We start from the raw sequence: 19,309 nt of genomic DNA, 5'->3' as shown, positions 1-19,309 counted from the left end.
TGTAGTTTCTGACAGGCTGCATGCTGTGGTCTGCAAGAGGTAAATTTTAACTTTGGTCTGATACTCCAAACTGCTCTTGATATCTAAGAAGTTTCAGCTTCAGATGTGGCACATTGAAAAAAGCAGCATTAGAAACTACCAAAAGTGCTGTCATGCTTTACCAACACATATTTCCCATACTTGTCTTTAATGCTATACTCATCTGAATGAAAAACAAGACATAGTTATAGCCAGTAAAGAATACTAGTCTGAATCTAGTTAATATGAATAAAAGTTCCTTGAAATGTAACAGCTGGTTTTTCTTAATAGCAGTTAACTAATTTAAAGTTAGGTTAATGTGTATGTGAAAAAAAACAAAAATGACCCATTAAATGATACAGCGGTTTACGGCTGACATTAATTCTTTAAAAGAAACACATTTTTATTTATTTATGTGACATCAATAACAGAAATAAAAAGGATTGAAAATAACATCATCTTAGTATCAGCATTATTTTAGCCATCACAGATTATTTAAAACCAACTCACCTTTATTGCTAACCCAGCTGGTGTTAGTTGTTCATTGTTTCGCTCATTCAAACAGTCTTCTCCCATCAAAGAAGTGAGATGTTGCAAGCACTCTGCATGTCCCTGTGATGCTGCTATGTGCAACAGATTGTTCTCACTTTCATCGTGAATTTTGTCCAGATTGTCTGCTGCTAGGTGTGGCTGTGCAAAAAGGAACAATGAAAAATAAAGTATATCAGTTATGCAATTTAGGATAAAAGTTTAAATAGGATATCAAGTCTCATGGTTCAGGATATAAGCCAAACACTTAATACATGAGCCTATGAAGAACCATTCTCCATGCACATGTTATTGTACATTTGTCCACAACAGGGGTTTTACACTTTCTAAAGCATCTGGTGCTGGTGTAATCAGAAACTAGAAGGACTATTGATCTGATTCAGCAGTTCCTAACAAGATTCCCATATACAGAGAAAGGTCATGTCCTGTGGTTTGGCCTTTCTGTATAGTTTCTGGTTACTTTATCTGACAGAATATACTCACATTTCAACTGTTTTTTAAATTTGTCCCTTTTCTTTTTTGCCACTAACTCTAGGAGTAATTTGGCATAAAGTGTCCATGACTCCCCTCAGCAAATTTGCCTATGCTTCCCCCCGCCAGTTTCACGTGCCACTAGGAAGACAAATAATTGAAAAACGTCAGATTTTTCCTAGTTCATGGTAAAAGTGGCAGCTTATATTAAGTACAGTGAAAAATGTAATTAAGCTCTAAAACTTCTGAATGCTACTTTATTAGCTAGTTCCATTAATATTATTTATATTGCAATAGTGCTTTGAATTATTGGATTAACCAATGAGCAGACATATGGCAATATATGATCCTTGCCTGAATCTAATTTTAAGACAAAACATAACTGTTTTTCATAAACAGGAGAGAGAGGAAGAAGGGAAGACAAAGGTAAGGAATAACAGTGACAAGATCATATGGTTATGCAGATTAGCTAGAGCACAATCTGATTCAATTAGGTGTTTTATACAAAAATCCTCTGCATTTCTTTACTTCCAGTTTTTTGAATTCTGTTTTTATTATTTTTAGTATTGTGATCTATTCCTCTGCCTATTTCTAGTGTTTGAATAACTCTGCTTTTGTCTTTGTTGCTGTGTTAATTATGTGCCACTGTGCTTGCTTTAGTCTGGTAAAGCTAAACAAAAAAGAGAGTACAAAATACTGCATGCACTGCTACTCCGACAGTCTTTCTGAGTCTTGCCTTCCCTGCATCATGACGTTAATTTGCAACTAGTTACTTTGGAAACACCTATTCATGGTTTCTAATCAAAGAGCTGGAACGAAACAAAACTTCAAATGGGTCAGAGGGTAATCAAGCTTTAGTGTGAGCTCCCATCTGTGAATGCTGCTGCAACAAACTGGCATAAACACTCCTGAATAATAATCAGAATACAACAGAAGCCCCTCTGTTCCCATGGCCAGCATCTGAGTAGAAAGTGATGTAATCCACAAATAACTGAACAAGGTGAACTGCAAACATTCTGCAAGGCAGAACTTCATTAAGAAATAAATTTTAATTTAGTAAACAAGTAGATTTTAAGATGAAAAGCATCTGCATTTTATATTATTTCAGTGTATTACCTACATTACAAATCTTGTCCATCATGACTACCTAAGATTAAATATCATATTTATATGTAAACTCCACAAGTTTCATTTGGAAACCCATGCACTCAGTTTCTAATTACAGGGGATCAAATGGAGTTGCAATGTATGATATGCACCTAATCAACTGTTGACTTATTGTATTGTCTTACAGATATATGTTTTATTATAAATGCCTTATGAAAAGGATGACACTTACCAGTAATGATATCTGTCCTTCTTTCACAATGTTTAAGATACTTTTATTTTTTTTCACGTCTTCGCCCCTTTCCTCTGGGCCTCCTGAGCAGCTCCAGTTCATATTACTGTTCAGTTCATCAAGTTTGTTTTCTGTCACGGCTGTCTGCAGATGAAAAGTCCTCAGCTGGCAGTTTGGCATTGTTTTCTCAGTTTTATGAGCTTGAGGATCAGTAAATGTCCTGTTGAGGAAGCCCTTGCTCTGGGCTTCAGTTTCATGGACTGAGCTACATTTAACTGGAGGCTGGGAAAGCTCTAATTCTTCAGCTAAATGCTTGTGCTGATTAAGGACAATGGACTGCGCATTTCTCATCTGAGAGCTTTTCACAGGGGACAGAACACAAAACTGTGTCGTGCTGGCTGGCAAGTTCTCACTGTTTCCTGCAGAGCAGGTCTTGCCACTCAGACCATTCACTGTTGAACATACACCCAAAATCCTTTTCTCTGGAGCCACCTTGGTAAAAGCAGCAAGTTGCTGGCTTGATTTAATGTAAGGCACATCCAAAATTTCATCCATATCCAGGTCATAGTGCTCCAGTTCCCCAAGCAAAACACCAGACTCAATGTTTTTACTTTTAAGACCCTCTCCATCTCCTGAACACTGATCATCATCATTCTGAGATGCAAGGTGAGAATCGCTACCTTTCTGGTATTCCACCTTCTGGTTCTTTTGGTCATCACTTTCATTGTTCTCTGAGCTCTCCGGCTGGTGCTTTAGTGGGGAAACTCTCTTCACTGGTCTGAACTTACTGTACATGTCTGCAATTCCTGTTGGTTTTTGTGCATTTCCAATAAGAGTTGAAACTCCACAGCTCCAGCTAGTGCTTGAAACTACAGAAAAAAGGGAATTTGAGTAAGAACAGAATATTAGTATCAGGTGTACATCTTTATCCTGTTGTATACTTTGAAGATATGATATTCCAGACCAAGCATCAGGAACAGAAATTTACTAGAAAACATGTTGCATTCACATCTAAGCAGATTTGCAGTTAACCATACTTCTGCTACAGTAATACCAAAATTAAGCAGTCTGGAAAGAAACGCCTTTCAAATTTGACATACATCTTAAACTAAAAGAACTGAACCAAATTTAATGAGAAAAATATAAACCCCAAGTAACATCGAGTGGCAAAGGTCCATTGGCATTCATATTAATCCTGTCATAAAACCTTGCTAACCCATGCTCTGCCATTTTTATCTGACTGAGCTTCATTGAAAGAGTCGGATATTCTTCTGGGAGTTCAGCAATAGGACTGTTCGGAAATTTCCCATCACAACTGACCTTCACTGGAAATTTGGATTTTTGACTAAAAGTTTCTCACAAAAACTGTCTTCTTTCTGCAAAAAAAAATTATTCTTCATCAAAGAACTGAAAAAGTTCTTGGACTCTGTCTGAAAATGAGATATCTATTTGGATATACCACTATGGTGCCTCAAGGGAGCTGTAATTCCTTGTCTCATGCCCCCATTCTCCTCTATGGGTCAGGCTCCCCAGCTTGACTTTATGCTCCATTATATATTGCAGGCACGGGACTCCCGTGAAGCACCACTTCCTCTCACCAACAGGAAAGACTGTGATGCTTCATAGGAAATGTACTCTGACCAAGGGAGCTTGTAGAGGAGAGTGGAAGCATGAGGCACCTGAACCTCAACTCCCATGAGGCATTACGTCAGAATTTCCCAATTAAAATATCTGGCTTTTTTGGTGGAAATAGTTCTGTATTGGTTTTCTTTCCATTTTGGTTGAAAATTTTTATGCAGAATGCCTCGATTTTTCAACCAGTTCTAGTCAGTAGAAAAAATCCCCCCACCCTTCCATAACTATAAAACGTACAGTCCAGTTCATCATAACCACAGTGCCCAGGATCAGTGGAACCCCAGTAATAAGCTTCCTTTATATTTATATTTTTAGTGGGGGAGGTGGGAAATTCACCAAATTTCTTTCACTAAAATCAACTTAGATATTTTCTTTCCAGGTGACTTTTAATGTTTATAAAGAATGAGCACATTCTAAAGTTCAAGAGGCACATTTTAAACATGGTAGATTTATTACTAGCTGTAGTGTATCAGTGAGGTCTAATTTGTGATCACATACAACTTGTGATCTGTAACAAACACCTTTCCTAAGAATCAGCAATATACAGTTTTCAGTACTTTATTAAAGATACGAATCAATAGAATAATACTGCTTAGTAACTGGAGTTCTCTGAGTATCACCTTGATTTCTTTGGAGGCTCTTGTGAATACATATCAAAGAAAACAACAAACAACAACAACAAGTCAAGTAATTTAGTGGGCCAATATAAAGAACGCATTGTACTGAATTATTTATGTATTGTATAAGATTCTAGGTTCAAAGGGTTACACTTTTATGTTGGTTTTATTTACATGTGAAATTTTTTCCAAGTGATACAGGGAAATGGATACCATATGTTTTCCAGCTGTTTTGTTCTGACAGGAACCATTAAGGGCTCTGAATGGAAATGAATTCTGCCTGAGTCTTACGAAAACACTTCTTTCAACAGAAGGGTCTTGACAGAGAAAAAGGCATCAACATTTTGTTTGTCCTCACTTTCCTTATGCTTAGATCCATTATTCTGTTCCTATGCTGAAACAAGCTACCTTTGCCACTTTTTAATCTTAAAAATTTAAATCTACACATAACCGTGATAGTAAAAATATTAAACCTGATGTTAAGAGAAAACAAAAAGTTGCTTTCTACAAATGTTCTTGATTCACCACATGTTCATTTAATTCTTGTTTCCTGCATTACATCCACAGAAAACCACTTTTTGCTCATTACTCATTTTTCCTTCTGTTTTGTCCACGGACATTTCTTTATACATATTGCTTACAGAAAAGCAGATTTAAACACAAAACAATTATCTATGTTTCCTCTAACTCATGAATATATTTACTTATTTAAGCAGAAAGATGGATTGATATCGCACATAATACAGGACTAGAAGGTTGTACCATTTACCAACAGGCTCCTGTAGGGAGTGAGACTGATCAGACAGGCAGGCATAATCTCTTCTGATGCTGCTTTCTGTGCATAGGGATCGCATATTTTGCACCAGCCATTATACTGACAGAGTGCTGATAACCTGTGCACAGCAGCCCCACTCCACAGACCTGTGCAGAGAGGAGGAGGGCCATGATCTTGCCTCCTCCCCACCCCCTTGTCATGGACTTTTTCCCCTGAGAGATCAGAAGTCAGTAGGGGGGTTGATTTCCTGAGGTCTCAGGGATTGCTATTGTGAGTAGCCTTTACACAGATGCTCCAGTGGGAGAAGGCTCTTGCTCACCCCTCCACATGCATGAGGTCATGCAGAAGCCACTGGCAATCAGGGTCAAATAAAGGCTAACTGCTTGACTACTCTAGAAATCATGATACAGGCACTGAACTGGAACCCAGGAGATCTTATTCAATTCCAAGATCTGCCGCACACTTACATAACCTTTGGTATATCACTTACACTGTGTCTCTCTGTTTCCCAACTATAACAAGGAGATAACTCTTCCCTACTTCATAGGAACTGAAGGTTTCCTGATGCCCATGCTAGTGCCTTAACCACTAGACCATCTTTCCAGTATGCAAACTTCTCTACGAACTTACTCAGGAACAGGAGGTTTGATACTGGGTGGTAGTTGGCTAGGTCTGATGTCCATGGAGTCTCAGAAGTCCCATTCTGAAAATGTGATTATTGCACCAAAGTGAGATGATAGTTCCTTGCAGCACTTGATGCTTGGTTCTGCTGTGGACTCCAGGCAGTCAGGGTTAATGAAGAGGTTTACCACCTTGAATACCTCCTTAGCAACTTCAGAGGCTGACCTATGGAGGCTGAAAGGCAGATTTCCTGACCTGTAACACTACTTTAGCATAGGCTTTGAGAGATTCTCTCGGTTTTGACTGGTCTGTTTCAGCCTTTGTTTTCCAACATTGGTATTCAAATCTCCACCCCTCTCTTTTCATCTGATACAATGTGTCAAAGAACCAAGGAGGTCTGTGTAAGTGATGGGGAGGAGGGTACTGCTTGGAGGCTACTGGGCCAAAAGTCAACACTAGAGCATGATGATGATATGCTGCTGTTCTTAAGCATGTTTTGGAATGTGATGGGCTCCATGAGTCTTCTCAGTCATATCAGGGTCCTGGGTCTTTCTTGTTTAGTGAGAACTGGGAAAGCTGTGATCATTTCCTTAATGAGATGACTGTCTTTCCAAGATAGTAGCTCGGTCAGGATGTAATCTATAATGACATTTAGCTGCATGGGCTGGACTGGAGATGACATGTGAAAGTGCTAGCAAGGCAAGTGAGGAAATGTGTTTTGGGGCGTTTGAATCTGAGGTGATGTCAGCATAGAAGCTGAAGTCTTGCAGCTGAAGTCTGGCAAATCTGGAATATTCATCACCGTTGCCAACAAAGTATCGATGATTTCCTTTAATGAACTCTTTAGGCTGTCATGGTCTGTAAATGAGCACATCATCTATTTTAGGCTTGGTTTTAGTTGGCTCATTTCTGTCGTCGGATGAATCAATTCAGATTACTTTGTCTTAATGAAGCACCTCTGCTCTGTCCCTGCAGGACTCGATATGAAATTGGAAGCTCTTACCATCTGAAAATTCCCTTATTGTGGTGTTTACTCCCTTTCCATGATCAGTAATGAAGACTTGGCCTAGCACTGATCCCTGTGGTACCTCACTAGAAACCTGCACAACATTTTAAAAAAATCTAGCCCTTTGTATTTTAAAGTTACCATTTATATACTGTATAACCACTGAAGAGACAGGAATAAATATATGGATAATTTTACATTTGGAATTCTGCTGCCATCTAAAAGAAAAGCCTTATCTTTCCTCTTATGGTTCATTACTTCATCAGAGCCCCTTGAATGAATTAAGACTTTCATTTATTCCAGGTCCAGCTGTCTTGGACTTAGTATACAGACAATGAGGCGCAGTCTACACTATGGAATTTTTTAGAAAATTCCTCACAGTTGTTCACACTGATTCATCTCCACCAGTGTTAGCAAAGTTGGGGCTTTATGAGACAAAGAGATGCTATATATAACAATGGGATAATAAGAACCAGTTCTGAATGTATTTCTATTTTAATTAATAACATCAGTGAAATATATTAACAATTTTAACTGAAGGTGGTGCTGTTTTACAGTTTAATATACTAGCAGATTCAAAGAGCACAACTTGTGCGTTGACATAAGTGCTCTGGCATGAGAAACTTGATTTGTGAATGACACTGTGTGTGTGAGAGAGTGAGATCTGGTCTACACTATGCGTTTATACCAAATTTAGCAGCGTTAAACCGAATTAACCCTGCACCCGTCCACACAACGAAGCCCTTTATATCGATATAAAGGGCTCTTAATACTGATTTCTGTACTCCTCCCCGACGAGGGGAGTGGTGCTGAAATCGGTATTGCCATGTCGGATTAGGGTAAGTGTGGCCGCAATTCGAAGGTATTGGCCTCCGGGCGCTATCCCACGGTGCACCATTGTGACCGCTCTGGAAAGCAATCTGAACTCAGATGCACTGGCCAGGTAGACAAGAAAGGCCCCGCAAACTTTTGAATTTCACTTCTTGTTTGCCCAGCGTAGAGCTCTGATCAGCACGGGTGGCCATGCAGTCACAAATCCAAAAAGAGATCCAACATGGACCGTATGGGAGATACTTGATCTGATCGCTGTATAGGCAGACAAATCTGTTCTATCACAGAGCTCCGTTACAGAAGACGAAATGCCAAAGCATTTGAAAAAAAATCTCCAGGCTGATAGACAGAGGCCACAGCAAGGAGTCAGCACAGTGCTGCGTGACAAGCGTAATGGAAAACAAAGAATCAAATGGATGCTCATGGAGGGAGGGAGTGGGGGACTGAGGACTCCAGCTATCCCACAGTCCCTGCAGTCTCCAAAAAGCATTTGCACTCTTGGCTGAGCTCCCAGTGCCTGAAGGGTCAAAAACATTGTCCCGGGTGTTTCAGGGTATATGCCGTCAATTTAGCCCCACTCCTGAAAGAAAAGGCAAAAAAAATCATTTCTAGCTTTTTTTCAATGTCACCGTATGTCTACTGCATGCTGCTGGTAGACGGGGTGCTGCACAGCTGAACAGCAGCATCCCCTCCCCTTCCTTTCCTGATGGCAGACGGTGCAAAAGGATCGAAAACCGTCCTCATCATCCCGTGAGTGCTCCTGGCTGGCCTTGGTGAGGTTGGCTGGGGGCGCCGGGCCAAAAATGGGAATGACTCCTGGTCATTCTCAGCAGACGGTGCAAAAGGATTGAAAACTGTCCTCATCATAGCAGCTGGAGGTTGAGCTCCATCAGCCCTCCACTCTTTCATGTCTAATGAAGATTCTGTACTGCCTGGACTATCATAGCAGTGGGAGGCTGCCTCCCCCTCACTAAAAAGTCAGTGTTTCTTATTCCTGCATTTTTTATTACTTCATCACACAAATGGGAGGACACTGCCATGGTAACCCAGGAGGGGTGGGGGAGGAGGGAAGCAACGGGTGGGGTTGTTGCAGGGGCACCCCCCTGGAATGGCATGCAGCTCATCATTTCTGCGGGATCTCTGGAGCCCTGACCCGGAGCGGCTGTGCTCTCTGGTTCTCTAGTACACCTGCCCCATATTCTAGGCAGGAGTGACTATTTTTAGACAAAATATAAAGAAGGGAATGACCTGAGGAGTCATTCCCATTTTTGTCCATGCGCCCCTGGCTGACCTCAGCGAGGCCAGCCAGGAGCACCCATGACAGCAGCAGATGGTACAAACGGACTGAGAACGGTCATCACCAATTTCCAATTGCAGACGGTGCAAAGTGACTGATAAATGTCATCTCGTCGCCAATTTCCAATTGCAGATGGTGCTATAGCTGGTAATCGTATCTTCTACCTTGCAACGGCAAATGAATGTTGCTGTGTAGTACTGCAGTACAGCGTTTGTCAGCAGCATCCAGTACACATACGGTGACAGTGACAAAAGGCTAAACGGGCTCCAGGGTTGCCATGCTATGGCATCTGCTAGGTCAATCCAGGGAAAAAGGGTGCGAAATGACTGTCTGACGTTACTTTCACGGAGGAAGGACTGAGTGACGACATTTACCCAGAATCACCCATGACACTGTTTTGACCCCATCATGCATTCGGATCTCAACCCAGAATCCCAATGGGTGGGGGAGACAGCGGGAACTATGGGATAGCTATGGGATAACTACCCACAGCCCAACGCTCCGGAAATCGACGCTAGCCTCGGTACATGGACGCACACCGCCGAATTAATGTGCTCAGTGTGGCCGCGTGCACTCGACTTTATACAATGTTTTAAAAAACGGTTTCTGTAAAATCAGAATAATCCCATACTGTAGACATATCCTGAGTGTTCTCAACTTCCTGGATTTCAGTTCTACCTATCCATTAGGACAAAGCAAGGTTTGGGGCTAGGATATGACAGAAACTGGCATTAATATTAGCTCACTCTACATCTTTTTCCAAATGATCCATACAGCAATAGCCTCAATGTAGGATTCACTTGTCCTAGCTTGGATAGAGGAAGAGCATTGCAAATCCTGTCAACTATAACAAATAGGCTATAAAGGAGAGAAGGCGGGAGATGATAAATGAACTGGAATCTTCCAGACCTTGTCCAGACTGATTTTAGGATGTGACCAGGTGAGGTGAGGGAAAAAAAAAAAAAATCATACTCAGATGTCTGGGAGGGAATCACAAGGTTAGTACAAATAGAAAATAATGAAGGAGAAGAAATTAGGTAAAAAGAACAGATTTTAGGCTGAAGAGATATCACAAGTATAATTTATTACTATACACTCATTATTTTAATTATTGTTTATCTGAACATAATCGTGTATCTTCCCTTTTTTTCAGGGTCTGACATTATCCAATCATTCATTTATTCCAGTAATTTCAAACATATTTAGTTAGGACACACATACGAGGCATGATAAATACCCAGAACTTACAAACACAACTGCCACCAAATCACAATTTTACCTAATATAAGTCACATATTGGTAAACTACCAAATAGCTTGATGCATAAATTGTGCAGAGCATACTCCTGGGGGAATTCTGTGTCACTGCACAAGTGCAGAATTCATGGCCCCTGCAGATTTCTTTGCTTACCCGCAGAAAAATTACTTTTGATGGGAAAGCCAAGGGAAGCTGCAAGAGGGGTCATACGCCCACTCCCTGGCAGTGCAGAGTGTTGTTGGAGCAGCAGTGATCTGTATGCTCTGTATGACTATGCTATGTATAACCTGTATGCTCAAAAGATCTGTTATACTTCCCCTTGCCCTCTTTTGTTTCCTCTCCCTCTCTGAATACCTGTGAAGTGGCTTCCCCCCTGCCCCTCCCTCCTGGAATGCTTGTGGGATGAATGGGCTGGTTGAACAGCTGGAAGATCAGAAGAGCTCCCAGGTAGACAAGGTGTCTGGGACTCTAATTAGGCAGCACTCACACACCCAACACATAGACACTGCCCGAGGTGGAGTGTGACCAACCAGACACGGCCAAGTCATCTCTAGTCGCAGGCCATGAGGAGCAGGTCCTTAAAACGGGAAGGGGTCATGTGCTCAGGAGCACACTCACAAGCTTGTATCTCCCGTGAAGGCCCATTGAAGAGGCCACCTGGCCAGTGGTTCGCCGCATTTGTCATAACATTTCTTCCCAGATCTGGACCTTAGCGTCCAAAATATGGGTGTTAGCATGAAAACCTCCAAGCTTAGTTACCAGCTTGGACCTGGTAATTGCTGCCACCAGCTAGGAATTATACAGTGCCTAGCTCACTGCGGTCCCCCAAAACCTTCCCTGGGGGACCCCCAGACTCAGATGCCTTGAGTCTTACAACAAAGGGAAATAACCCCCTCCCCTTGTTTCCTTGTTACTTCCTCCCAGGCTCCCCTCCCTGGACGATCCTAGGAGATTCCCTGCTTCCAGTCCTGGAAACACAAGTACCGAGAGATTTAATCTCTCTTCCCCCTCACCCAGAGGGTATGCAAAGTCAGGCTTAGTAAATCTAACACGAAGAGATTTTCCCCTTGACTTCTTCCTCCCACCAATTCCCTGGTGAGCTGCAGACTCAATTCCTTGGAGTCCCCACTAAAGAAAACTCCAACAGGCCTTAAAAAGAAAGCTTTATATAAAAAGAAAGAAAAAGACACTAAAAATAGGCTCTGCATTAAGGTGACAATATACAGGGTCAGTTGCTTAAAGGAAAAAAATGAATAAACAGCCTTATCCAAAAAGAATACAATTTAAAACATTCCAGCAACTACACACATGTAAATACAAAAAAACAATATAAACCTATTGTCTTACTATCCTTGTACTTACAACTTGGAAACAGAAGATTAGAAAGCCTGGAGATAGAAAAAAATCACTCTCAGAACCGAGAGGGCACAGACACAAGACAAAGAACAACGAACTCACACCCAAAACTTCCCTCCACCTAGATTTGAAAAAGTCTTGTTTCCTGATTGGTCCTCTGGTCAGGTGTTTCAGGTTACTGTTTGTTAACCCTTTTATAGGTGAAAGAGACATTAATCCTTAGCTATCTGTTTATGACAGCATTGCATGCCATCGTGCCTCGGGAAGACTTACCTTCATTGCACCGTCCATTGCTGTGCTGTGGGACACTTACCTTAAAGGATCCTAACATCTCCAGTGCCATGCCTGTCCTGGAAGTGTAAGTGTGCAAGTGTTAGTGTGACCCTCCCCCCCTTCTTTTGAGCTTAGCTATCAGTATAATAAACATGCTGCTTTCTGACAAACTCTGGTGGGTCATTAGTCCTCCCTAAGCTTACTAGCTGGCCCAATGTCAGGTAACACAGACAGGTCGGTTTGGGCACCCAGAGCAGCCGGTAGAGATGTAAATCACCACCTGGGAGAGGGTGGCTGGATAGCCATGTGTATATGAGAGAGAGAGAGAGACACTCTGTCTTTCTCTCTCGCTATTACAGCACTCTCGGCATGGAGGGGCAGGGCTTTGGGGTATTTCCAAAGAGGTAGGAGTGGGGCAAGCTCTGTTCCCTCAGGCAGAGGAGAATACAGCAGCCTGCCTACTTAGGGAATGGTTCCCATTGTTCTTAGTAAACTTCCCCAGGAGTATAAAACAGGTATAAAAATTTTAAGGCTCCTTTACATTGCCAGAGTGGTGTAAAGGAGCCTTGCTGTAAAGGACAATATGGCCTTATAAATGCTTATGGTGCTGGTCTCAATTTTTGGACTGAAAAAATGTTTTATCAAAATGTACTTCATGAACTGTTTGCTACTGACCTTTTGGACATGGTCAGTAGCCAGTATAAATTGTGAGCTTGAGTCCCCAGCCATCACTTGTTCTTCAGTTGTCTGTGATGTGACACTGAGCATAGGCTGCATATATTTGTTGACTAATAATTGGAAGCAATGTGTCAATACTACCTACATTACTTTTAGATGAGGGACAGGGAGGGGAGGGGGGGTGGTGATTTCCTCCAATGCTCCCCACTCCCATTCTCCATCCATTGTATTGTAGTTTAAATAAATTACCAAAATAATTGAAACTAGCTGGATTATATTGCATTATTTTGACAACAAATATGCAGAATTTTAAAATATTGTGTGCATAGTTTTTTGGTGCAGAATTCCCCCAGGAATAAGAGCACCAAACTTGGAGGAATAGAAAATTTCAATATTTACTGATAATTTCCCCAGTAGGAAAGCAATCCCCTGGATATTCTTGTGAACCATGCTTTATTTAGTTCAGTGGATTCAGTAGCATAGAGGGTTACTGAATTAACCTTTCACTGCTGGGGACAAGAACTCAGTTGGCTTTCATCAGTAAGTGAATAAAGATCTCAAGTAGGATGCTGTTCTCATTCTAGATATCTATTTAACAACATCACAGAGTCATCTCAGCTAACAGAATACACCTTAGTGCAATCAACTAGCTCAGCGAAGCTGGTTGGGCACAGGTGTCATGAATAGTTAACTGCAATGGCCTTATCAAATCTACCTGTCTCCCCAATGTTCACTTACTACGAGAAAGCAAGCAAGCAATTTCATACTGAACAATAAAAGCAACAAGAGACAATTTCTGCTCAAGTAAATCATTCTTGCTTAGAAAACACTGGAAATCAAGTGATCTATGGGTTAGCAACACCGTGACAGAAACGGAACTAGCTGGAATTATGTTTAAATGGATTCCTTTAACTTTAGTTGGCCTCAGTATAAATAGGGCCATAAAGGTCCTTGGATCTAATTACCCTGGCCATGAACAGCCCTTCCATGAGGTGGGATGGGACAGAAAAACCTTACAGGATATGTCTGTATTGCAGCTGGGAGCAAACCTTCCACTTTGGGTTGACAGACTTGCACTAGTTCAAGCTGAGCTAGTGCACTAAAAATCGTATTGTGGACGTTGGAGCTCTGGCACAGACTCCTGCTAACCACTCAAACTCAAGCCTGGGGGGTCTGCCGCCCAAGCCACAATGTACACACAACTATTTTTAGCAATTTAGCTTGAGCCCTGCTAGTGCAAGTCTGTCTACTCACACTGGATGCTCACTCTCAGCTGTAGTATAGACATACCCCTGAGTTCTCCTTCAATCATTTTGTGTCACGAAGGACAACTGGATGAACAAGAACTTACCTTACACCCTTTCCCCACAGAATGGGATGTGCTTTCCCCCTTAAATCCTGTGGAAACCCAGGGATCTGGAACCCCTGACTGATTGTGGGGCCCCCTGCAGCTTTACTGAACTGTTACGTTTCTCTCAGACTCCACAGTCCTAGCAATGTGCCCATTAAACAGCAACTCCTTGCTGGTAAGAGGGTCACAGAAAAGATAATGCCCTCACTTTGCATTAACTCTGCTGCCACTCATGTCATAACATTTTTTCCCAGATTTGGACCTTAGCGTCCAAAATATGGGTGTTAGCATGAAAACCTCCAAGCTTAGTTACCAGCTTGGACCTGGTAAAGCTGCCACCAGGCAGGGATTTATACAGTGCCTAGCTCACTGTGGTCGCCCCAAAACCTTCCCTGGGGGACCCCAAGACTCAGATTCCTTGAGTCTCACAACAAAGGGGAATAAACTATTTCCCTTTCCCCTCCTCCTCTCCAGGTGTTCCCTCCCTGGGTTCTTGGAGAGATATACAGAAGCAAGCTCCATGAATCTAAACAGAGGGATTCCACCCTCCCTGTTTCCAGTCCTGGAAACACAAGTACCGAGAGATTTAATCTCTCTTCCCCCTCACCCAGAGGGTATGCAAAGTCAGGCTTAGTAAATCTAACACGAAGAGATTTTCCCCCTGACTTCTTCCTCCCACCAATTCCCTGGTGAGCTGCAAACTCAATTCCCTAGTGTCCCCACTAAAGAAAAACTCCAACAGGTCTTAAAAAGAAAACTTTATAAAAAGAAAGAAAAATACATTAAAAATAGTCTCTGTAAAAGGTGAAAATATACAGGGTCAATTGCTTAAGAAAAAAAAAGTGAATAAACAGCCTTATCCAAAAAGAATACAATTCAAAACACTCCAGCAACTACACACATGTAAATACAAAAAAACAATATAACCCTATTGTCTTACTATCTTTGTACTTACAACTTGCAAACAGAAGATTAGAAAGCTGGAGATAGAGAAATCACTCTCAGAGCCGAGAGGGCACAGACACAGGACAAAGAACAAAGAACTCAGACCCCAAAACTTCCCTCCACCCAGATTTGAAAAAGTCTTGTTTCCTGATTGGTCCTCTGGTCAGGTGTTTCAGGTTACTCCTTTCCAGGTGAAAGAGACATTAACTCTTAGCTATCTGTTTATGACAGAGAAGGTGAGAGACTAAGGAATGCATTTCCCCTTAGGCACAGATCCTTGACCTTTAGGAGACAATAGGGCCAGAAGATGCCATGGAGGTGACAGATCCAACCCTTTTACACCAGGGGGAAAATCCAGCTGGAGAGGATTCTTCTCTCAGACCCTTTGGCTCCTTGTTGACCAAAAGAATGGACAGTGAGAAAAAAAAAGATGCATTATTGGATTTTTGAAAATAAGTGAAATCCAGATGACGATGGGCCCTGAAGGAGCAGCAGTCAGGCAATAAGGACAAAAAAAAGATCTGTTGAAAAGTTTGGGTGGAATCCATGAGAAAGCATGCTGATTGGTAAATAATGTTATGTTTTCCTAGGATTAAAGGTATTCAGAGCAATTTAAAATCAATATAACCAAACACTTTCTCATGTTACCACCGTATTATTCAAACATTTAGATGAAATGGGTGAAGAAAACGGTATTGACTAAATCCCATTCTTACACCATGAATAACAGATCGGCAATGATGTAATACAGGATTTTAGTCTCATCAAGAGCTTCTGGTGATACAATTCAGTTCAAATTGTCTTGCAGTGACTTTGCTGTACACATATCTTTCATTTTTTAATATAAAATAAAAATGTATCTATATTTTTCTGGATTCTTGATCCCTTGATTGAGCTTGCTGAACTAAAATACAAAAGAAAAAATAACCAAAAAAATGATTCAAACCCACAGCTGGAGGCAAAAAAAGTGGCAGCTTATTTTTTCTGCAGCACACCTAATCAAAAGCACCACTACTGAGGTAGAGGAAAAGTCTTGAGTGCAGAGTAGCTATTATTTTGCTAGCCTAGTAAGTAATGAGATTTTGAGGTGGATGGCTGGACCAGCTTCTAGCAGACCTGGCTTGACATAAGTAACTTGCCTTATTTCTTATTGGGCATGACTGGGAAGATGAATGGAAAGTTAAGTTCTTATACAAGCAATATGCTGGAGTTAGGATGGCTAGCTCAGATCAGCAGGAACATTCTCGTGTTAGTAAACAAGCCTAAATGTAAAATAAGGTAGAGTTCATATTGTGTGTGCTTCCACCTCCTGCATTTGAGACTAATCAACTAAGTGCAGCCTTACTGTTTACCAAAGAAAGGAACATGAGTGATGAGATTGGAGTCTAAATGAGTTTTGGGGGAACTGAATGGAAGAGGTCTCAGGGGAGCCCCAACACCTCTCCTAACACCGCACAGTTGTTCTGTATACAATTATAATTTAAATTGTCAATGGAGTGCAGACATATCAGGTTGTCTTCATTTACATTTTTACTATCTTCTGTAGGGGCTGGACATATTTTCTCTTTATGTGGAAATAATACATAATAAATAACTCTTGGAGAGATTAATAGTTTTCCTATAATCTGCAGATCAGGAAGTCAGAAGGACAGGAGACTATAGTAGAACAGAATAAAACCTGGGTTTTTCCCAGTAAGTGGAGTCAAGCCATTTCCCTATACATAACAGGCCTGATTTTGCCTCCTAAGCTGCAGTAACAGGAAAACCCCATTGTTTCAATGGTGAACCTGTGCGTGAAGGAGAATAGATGGGACTTGTAGTCTCCTGCTGCAAGAAAGGATGAACCCAAATGCTTGTTCTTGAGTCCATACATAACTGCTAACATTTTTAAAAAAGTTCTGCAATAATTGTTCACTTAAGCCAGGACTCTAGGAGCTCGTATGCCCCTGTATGACTGTGATGTGTGTATGTATCCTAAAGTTTGGCACTTTAGTGTTATACAGTCACTGACTAACTTTTTAATCCCAACTCTTTTTGAAGACAGATAATTATTATCTCTATTTCCTAATAGGGAAACTAAGGAAGAAAAGTTAAGGTTTTTCTCTCGAAGGCAACTATGTAAAAATGACCTCAGCTGATATCAACTGATGTAGTTCTACTGATACTTCAATGGAGTTATACCTATTTATGCCCATCAAGGATATGGAATGTTATCTTCTCAGTCAACGGTTCTGCTCCCTGCGTATATTCCATTATACTTTTAATGAAAAAAATAAGGTCATGCTACTTTCAGTCCTACACAACCTTTAGGACTGAAATGGTTACCAGCTCTGAGAAAGTAAATTGTATTATTTTCTGGATCAAGCACTTTCAACAGAACTCTTAGTTAATTTCCATTGGTAGGGGTCCCCTGGCGCTACCGTCTGTCTTCCAGAAAAGCCTGTAGTTGCATCTATCCAACCTCATTCAAGGCAATTGGTGTGTAAAGAAGTAACTCATTGGGCATCATTGGAAGACAACTGACAGCAAAAGGGACTTTACAGATGGAACCTAGTTAACAATTCAGCTGCACAGCAGGCTGACTATCCCAGGATCTCTAAGAAGAAGCAGGTGTAACAAATATTCCAACCTTGTTATTGGTATACATTCGCAAGGCTCTCTCTGCAAATAAAAAGAAATATTATTTCTTCAAAGGGAGCTGAGCAGACCATTCTGGTTGGGAAGAGACTAGAGAATGAATTGTGACTTTATTGCATTTCCTAGCCTGCTCCCTCTTGCTTTATCCCCTTTTTGTGGAGCAGTTTATGTAGCGATATGTGTGTGGAAGATTATAATTTAGTGACGATCCCTCATAACGGACAGTATTGTAAATATAGTAGTTTAGAGAGGTGTCCTGGAAGCTGGGCTTGAGAACACAATGTAGCTGTGTACAGCAATTCATCACAGCAGTTCTCTTGTTTGTTTTATTAGAGGTTTTATTCCTTTCTCATTCACCAGTTTGTTGTTTAATGAACGCCGAGATCATTATAGTTTACATCCCATTCCCCGTCCCTTCCCCAGCCACTTGTTTGCAGCAGAAAGTATTGCTTGAATACACCCTCCCCTCCCTACTGCAGCCAGTCACAATCTGAGCAGAGAAGTAAGTGAGGCTTTACTTCCCTTTATTTTCAAGTCCAACTGCCATAAGGACTGTGACAATCTAGCCCTTAATGATTCTGGCAGGAGAAGCAGCTATTAGAAAGCTGCAATTTATCTACAAACCTTGGTAATTTACAACTATGTGAAAGGAACTACAGAAATCAGGGTTGCCAAAGTCTGGCATGGTCCATCTTCCCATGAATTTCAGATCTCAGGTTTCTGCTGTAAATATTTTAGATTCAACAATATTAATGAAAGCACGCTTAAAGCATCAGATGAAAGCATAAAAAAACTTTTCATAGCTCCATAGTAAAGTATTACTCTCATCAATTCATTTTTGTTCATCACAAAAAGAGAAACAGAAGAGGCTTAATCTGATTTAGAAAGTGAAAAACAACACTGCATGCACTTTTTGTCAGTGGGGGGGGGGTAAAGGTCTCCAGCTGGTTCTCATCTATATGCCATGATTCTTCATTTAGTTTACACTATTAAACTCAAAAACTTTGCTTTAATCTTAACTGTTACAGTATGTCTTAGAGTAGAGTACTGTAGAATCTATCTTGTAGCATCTCTGATAGGGTTTCAGACCCTGGCAAAATATCATCCCTCAAACTGGTCATGTCATAGGCAGAGTAAATGTATCCAACATTCTTTCATTGGCGCCTACATCATTATATCTTGTCACCAATGGTTTCTTGGGTTTTCAAGTAAATTGTTGCATATATTGTGGTTTGGATTGCTCAGATGAAGCCTTACGTTTATATAGCCAAATCCTTTTATGGAATTTTTTTTTTGTGCTAATGACCTAACATCTGTTGGAAAAAAAAAATCTATGTTTCCAGAAAGCAGTACAAAAATAAATGAAAACAAAACCAGCAGAACACTGCCAAGAAGCAAAGGCTGTCAAGTCCTGCACTTTAAGAAGCAGCCTAAAAGAGGATGGGAGAACAAAAGTGGGCAGCATACCTGATCTGTCTTCATTTTGCGAATCACACCTTCTACATAATTCTGGGATAGTCTTGAGAGAAGTTACCGAGTACTGAAATAGAGAGAGGGAAAAATGCATATAAAATACAAATTGGCTCATTCCCAAAATTATACAGAAGAAAAACACAATAGTAGTAGGGACACTCTCATTCCAAGTGTCCTATG

At 41.0% G+C, this 19,309-nt stretch overlaps 1 protein-coding gene across 3 annotated transcripts in view; it reads right to left on the bottom strand.

Annotated features, from left to right (window-relative positions):
• Window positions 1-19,309, bottom strand: part of SNCAIP (synuclein alpha interacting protein) — a 123,023-nt gene that overhangs the window by 36,124 nt on the left and 67,590 nt on the right. For all 3 annotated transcript variants that reach the window (XM_050945655.1, XM_050945657.1, XM_050945656.1), the window contains exons 3-5: window positions 19,124-19,196; window positions 2,378-3,246; window positions 529-708 (exon numbers count right to left, since the gene is read on the bottom strand). In XM_050945655.1, coding sequence (XP_050801612.1) covers window positions 529-708; window positions 2,378-3,246; window positions 19,124-19,196 — 1,122 coding nt within the window. The remainder of the gene's footprint in view (window positions 1-528; window positions 709-2,377; window positions 3,247-19,123; window positions 19,197-19,309) is intronic.

Source organism: Gopherus flavomarginatus, chromosome 3, assembly GCF_025201925.1.
Source record: "Gopherus flavomarginatus isolate rGopFla2 chromosome 3, rGopFla2.mat.asm, whole genome shotgun sequence".
In the NCBI taxonomy this organism is placed as follows: domain Eukaryota; kingdom Metazoa; phylum Chordata; order Testudines; family Testudinidae; genus Gopherus; species Gopherus flavomarginatus.
The sequence above is the reverse complement of the archived record's forward strand: the minus strand, read 5'-3'. Positions and strand labels throughout refer to the sequence as shown.